This window comes from Salvelinus sp. IW2-2015, linkage group LG37 (genome assembly GCF_002910315.2).
Source record: "Salvelinus sp. IW2-2015 linkage group LG37, ASM291031v2, whole genome shotgun sequence".
Lineage (NCBI taxonomy): Eukaryota > Metazoa > Chordata > Actinopteri > Salmoniformes > Salmonidae > Salvelinus > Salvelinus sp. IW2-2015.
The window spans coordinates 3,964,509-3,970,654 of record NC_036876.1 but is presented as its reverse complement, the minus strand read 5'-3'; the positions used below and the strand labels follow the sequence as shown (position 1 = coordinate 3,970,654).

The window sequence follows — 6,146 nt, the reverse complement described above, 5'->3', positions numbered from 1 at the left end:
AATTAACTAACTTGTGTATCCAGTGTTTCCATTCCAGAGATAACAATCGCAGTTTGATAGCCTGACCCCGTTTTCCCCAAAGCCCACTAATCGGTCTTCTAATGAACATTTTATGAGTCGTGATCAAAGTTCATTGGGATGTGCTTTAGTCAATAGGATTTCTACTTTCAATGGACTCTGAGTCAGTCGGCTGGCTTATGAGCGTCGAGCCACCCCCTGCAAATTGACATGGAGATTTATAAAGCAATTTTCAAAAGATCCCTGCGCAGACGGCCTTCACACACACAGCCTACAATCAGGAAACGGGAGGATGGAATGAAGGAAGGAATTAGCGCTTCAATGAATCTCACTTCCAATTTGAATACAGATAGGTTTGAAGGAACGTAGCCCCGGCTAAAGTGAGGCCAGTGGTTAATGAACTCCGTGTTCTCTGTACACCGGTACTTAGAAGATCAAATGCTGAGGGGCCATAGAGACATTCACTATGAGAAGGCTTCCTCAGAAGGAATAAGGGGTTACAGAGAAGTGATCATCAACTCTTTTCAAGAGGTTTATTTATGATAAAGGATTAATATACATTAGTCTTTCGGATCCATTCAAACTGAAACATGTGTGCGTTAACACCCAAACACAAAAACAGAGACATTTAAGTCACGGGTACGTTGCAGCCTGTGATGACGGAAAAATGTCAAAAGTGATCCCTCACAACCTTATCTTCTCTTTACACCCATGACAGAACAACAGCAGGGTTTAGATAAGTGACATTTTACCAACGCCCCTTCTTCTCTGAACATAAGTCAGTTTGTGTCCTGTAGAGAGGTCATTCACCACCAGTAGGGTCCAAGTAGGGGTCAGTGGTTAAAATGTCAGAGTTCAGATGGCTATGGCCAGCCAGCCAGCGATCAGGAACATGCCCCCGTAAGGAGCCAGTTTCCTCAGGACAGGGTCCTCCGTCAGGGCCTGGTGATACAAGGAGCCACAGAACGCCCCCATGCCTGCTACCAGGAGGGCGCCCGCCTGCAGAGAGAAGAGGGGAAAGTGACTGTGTGCTTCCCTGCTGACCATTTAAGACGTACACACAGCCGTCTCAGAATGTGGCATACAGTATCTGAAAATAGATGTACTTGGACATCAAATCACTAATGCAAACAAAAATGGAGAATACATGCAGGCGGAGGATTATAATAGACCATAGAGATACATATTTACAGTGCCTTCAGAAAGTATTCACACTACTTGACTTTGTCCACTTTGTTGTTACAACATTTATATTTTGTGTCACTGGCCTACACACAATACCCCATAATGTCAAATTATGTTAAGACATTTTTACTGATTAATTAAAAATGAAAAGCTGAAATGTCTTGAGTCAATACGTGTTCAACCCCTTCGTTATGGCAAGCCTGAATAAGTTCAGATGCATGGACTCACTCTGTGCAATAAGTGTTTAACATGATTTTTGAATGACTACCTCATCTCTGTACCCCACACATACAATTATCTGTCCCTCAGTCGAGCAGTGAATTTCAAACACAGATTCAACCAAAGAGGTTTTCCAATGCCTCGCAAAGATGGACACCTATTGGTAGACGGGTGAAAATAACTTTGGATGGTGTATCAATACACCCAGTCACTACAAAGGTTACAGACGTCCTTCCTAACTCAGAGTTTAATGACTGTGAAAGAAAAAACTGAGGATTGATCAACATTGTAGTTAATCTACAATATTAACCTAACTGACAGAGCGAAAAGAAGGAAGCCTTTACAGAGTACAGAATACAAATATTCCAAAACAAGTATCCTGGTTGCAATAAGGCACAAAAGTAAAAAGCAAAAAAATGTGGTAAAGAAATTCACTTTATGTCCTGAATACAATGCGTTATGTTTGGGGGAAATCCAACACATCACCGAGTACCACTTCATATTTTCAAGCATGGGGGTGGCTATATCATGTTATGGGTATGATCGTCATCAGCAAGGAGTTTTTTTAGCATAAAAATAAAATGGAATATAGCTAAGCACAGGCAAAATCCTAGAGCAAAACCTGGTTCATTCTGCATTCCTTACAGACACACAGCAAGACAATCTAAAACACAAGGCCAAACATACACTGGAGTTACTTGCCAAGACAACATTGAATGTTCCTTGAGTGGCCTAGTTATCGATTTGACTTAAATTGGCTTCARAATCTATGGCAAGACTTGAAAATGGATGTCTAACAATGATCAATAACCAACTTGACAGAGCTTGAAGAATTTAAAGAATAATGTGCAAATATTGTACAATCCAAGTGTGCAAAGCTCTTACATAGCCAGAGAGACTCATAGCTATAATCACTGCCAAAGGTGATTCTAACGTGTGTGAATACTTATGTAAATATTTCTGCATTTAATTTCAACAAATATGTTTCCACTTTGTCGTTATTGGGTATTGTGTGTAGATGGGTTAATCCATTTTGATTTCAGGCTGTAACACAATGTGGAATAAGTCCAGGGGTATGAATACTTTCTGAAGGCACCGTATGTTCTATTACAACACTAGTGTTCAATAGTTAATTCTGTAATTATAAATGATGGGAGCGAGCTACACACTACATACCACAGCAGGTTTCCTACAGCGAGAGGCCCCCAGCAGAGCTATGCTGTGGTAGAAGTGGTACTTGTTGGCCGTCTCATACAGCTGAGGAGAGGTAGATACATTAGAGACCAGAACTGTCTGGAAAATAAGTTGACAGGGTGGTATAACTTTGCAATATATTAATATTGGTTATTTTAAAGCAATAAGCCCAGGAGTGTGGTATATTGGCCATATTGCACAAACCCCTGAGATGCCTTATTGCTTTAATAAACTGGTTACCAACATACATAGAACAGCTAACAAGTATTTTTGCATCATACCTGTGGTATATCGTCTGACATAAACACAGCTGGAATGCCGTTTTAGCCAATCAGCATCAAGTACCCATACTATCCGGTTTGTAATTGTGTGTGTGTATATACACAATACCAGTCAAAAGTTTGGACACACCTACTCATTCAAATGTTTCTTTATTTGTACTATTTTCTACATTTTAGAATAATAGCGAAGACTTCCAAACTATGAAATAACACGTGGAATCATGTAGTAACCAAAAAAGTGTTAAATCAAAATATAAGTAGCAACCTTTTGCCTTGACAGCTTTACACACTCTTGGCATTCTCTCAACCAGCTTCGCCTGGGAGTTCCCCCATTTGCTAAGCACTTGTTGGCTGCTTTTTCTTCACTCTGCGGTCCAACTCATCTCAATTGGGTTGAGGTTGGGTGATTGTGGAGGCCAGGTCATCTGGTGCAGCACTCCATCACTCCTTGGTCAAATAGCCCTTACCCAACCTGAAGGTGTGTTTTGGGTCACTGTCCTGTTGAAAAACAAATGATAGCCCCACTAAGCCCAAACCAGATGGGATGGAGTATAGCTGCAGAATGCTGTGGTAGCCATGCTGGTTAAGTGTGCCTTGAATTCTAAATAAATCACAGTGTCACCAGCAAAGCACCATCACACCTCCATACTTCACAGTGGGAACCACACATGCAAAGATCATCCATTCACCTACTCTGCAACTCACAAAGACACCAAAAACCTCAAATTTGGAATTATCAGACCAAAGGAAAGAATTCCACTGGTCTAATGTCCATTTCTCATGTTTCTTGGTTGGTGTCCTTTAGTAGTGGTTTCTTTGTCCATGAAGGCCTGATTCAAGCAGCCTCCAGTTGATGTTTAGATGTGTCTATTATTTGAACTATGAAGCATTTATTTGGGCTGCAATTTCTGAGGCTAGTAACTCTAATGAACTTATCCTCTGCAGCAGAGGTAACTCTGGGTCTTCCTTTCCTGTGGCGGTCCTCATGAGAGCCAGTTTCATCATAGCACTTGAAGGTTTTTGCAACGGCACTTGAAGAAACTTTCAAAGTACTTAATTTTCCAGATTGACTGACCTTCATGTCTTAAAGTAATGATGGACTGTCGTTTCTCTTTGCTTATTTGAGCTGTTCTTGTCATAATTTGGACTTGGTCTTTTACCAAATAGGGCTATCTTCTGTATACCACCCCTACCTTGTCACAACACATTGGCTCAAACGCATTAAGGAAATAAATTCTACAAATTAACTTATCAAGACACACCTGTTAATTTAAAGACATTCCAGGTGACTACCTCATGAAGCTGGTTGAGAGAATGCCAAGAGTGTGCAAAACTTTCATCAAGGCAAAGGGTGGCTACTTTGAAGAATTTAAAATATATTTGTTTAACACTTTTTTGGTTACTACATGATTAAAAATCTGTTATTTCATAGTGTTGATGTCTTCACTACTATTTTACAATGTAGAAAATAGTAAGAATAAAGAAAAACCCTTGAATGAGTAGATGTGTCCAAACTTTTGACTGGTACTGTGTGTTGTTGTCGGAAGTTTACATAAGGTGTAGATACATTTCTTACTTCAACTGTATGACAGGTATGTCAAAACATATATTTTTACTGCTCTAATTACATTGGTAACCAGTTTATAATAGCAAATGCTATTTAAACAATAACGCACGGGGGGGGGGTGATATATGGCCAATATACCACAGCCTGTTGAGTTGTGCAAGAGAACAGCCCTTAGCCGTGGTATATTGGCCATATATCACACCCTCTTGTGCCTTATTGCTTAAATAGCATATGAAACAACACTTACCACTATCGAGTAATCGTCTGGATCTTTGTTTTTGAAACCTGAATAAACATATAGGAGATATTGTARAGGACCAGGGCCGCTGCAGTAATAGCAGCGCCACATAAAACCGGTGGTCATGTCATGTGATATCAAGAACAGTGAAGCCTATTTGTGTAACTTAATGTTTAGCCATCAGGAGCCTGCAATACACACCTTTTCATTCGGTTAATGTGCGTCATTTACAGTAGCTTGAAAACGGCAGCCGGAAAGCACACAGTAGGCTACATATAGCTAAATACATTGTTATTATTTAGCTCTAGTAACATGGCCCAATGAGTGACATAAGCCTGTCCTGCAGCGCATACACAACAACATGCCTAACTTTTAAAGTTCACTAACGTTACACAATAATTTAATCTGGTTGTTATGCCCCGCACAATTACGAAGACGTGAATTCCTACCGTGAGCTCCGTATGCCCCAGCCGTGACAGCAAGCGCCCCGGACACTCCTGCTAACCTCTGCACAACCAAAGACGCGGTCATTGCTAAATTTTACAAGCAGATAAATGACTGTGAAAGATAAAGGAAACTGCATGCCGTAGGGCCCTCTTCTGGGAGAGCACATCCGCCGGTAGAATTGTTTACTGAACCAAAATGGCACCCATCGTGTTACAGTTTCCAATGTCCGGTATACATTTTATATAACTTTTATATAACTGTGGCTCATTATGGCAAAGGAAAATGTCCTTGTATAGCCTAATAATATTTTAGGTTCATTGTCAGATCTCTTCCGACAAAGCCATATGGAATGGCACCACAAACACAACACTGATTTGCACATAAAACAGTACTTTTCTGTTATCTTCAGACATTGTTATAAASTTATGCTATTTATCACAGGTGAAATTGCCTCATGGGATGGGGGGAAATGTCGCCCCCAATGTGCAGAACAGGCAGATTCCCCCCCCCCCCAATAATTAATTTTATCGTGGGTCCTCCAGATAGCACATGAACACGTTATCAGCAATGGCAAAATGTGTAGAATTGCAGGAGCTTTAAAAGTCCTCTTTGGGCACAAAAACGGTCCAACTCTTAACACTTGTAGCTAGCCAGTAACTCCTGCCCCAGTATGTGTTGATGTCAAGTTTCATTTCAAATGATTTGTTTTTGGACGGAAGCTGCAGAGAACGGTGAGAAATGGCACTTCCGTGACAAATATCTTATTCATATTTCTTTTTTAAGCATTAAATGACCTGGTATGATGGTGCATTGATAAGATATATAGTTTAAAGCTGTTATTTTTGCGTTTTTGCCCAAAGTTAAGGAAATTGTCCAGTGTTTCCAGATTTCTATAAAATATGGCCTATAGTTAATTACAATATGAGTGAAAAAGTTTTCCTTCCAAAAAATGGTAATTAAGTACATTAAAAAAGCCAATTTTCTGTGTTGGAATGGT

The 6,146-nt window shown here is 40.1% G+C and overlaps 1 protein-coding gene across 1 annotated transcript; it reads right to left on the bottom strand.

Moving 5' to 3' along the window:
- Positions 1-537: 537 nt before the first annotated feature.
- LOC111960416 (transmembrane protein 256) lies at positions 538-5,308 on the bottom strand. The gene is made up of 4 exons (XM_023982408.2): positions 5,152-5,308; positions 4,712-4,749; positions 2,599-2,679; positions 538-1,017 (listed from the first exon to the last, which is right to left on the bottom strand). The coding sequence occupies exons 1-4, from the start codon at positions 5,231-5,233 to the stop codon at positions 874-876; spliced, it is 345 nt and encodes a 114-aa protein (XP_023838176.1). The 5' UTR covers positions 5,234-5,308; the 3' UTR covers positions 538-873.
- Positions 5,309-6,146: the final 838 nt, after the last annotated feature.

Coding starts and splice junctions, on each gene's coding strand:
- LOC111960416 (XM_023982408.2), bottom strand. CDS start 5,233: ATGACCGCGTCTTTGGTTGTGCAGAGGTTAGCAGGAGTGTCCGGGGCG. Junction 4,750..5,151: donor TGGGGCATACGGAGCTCACG/GTAGGAATTCAC, acceptor ATGTTTATTCAG/GTTTCAAAAACAAAGATCCA. Junction 2,680..4,711: donor CAGACGATTACTCGATAGTG/GTAAGTGTTGTT, acceptor ACCTCTCCTCAG/CTGTATGAGACGGCCAACAA.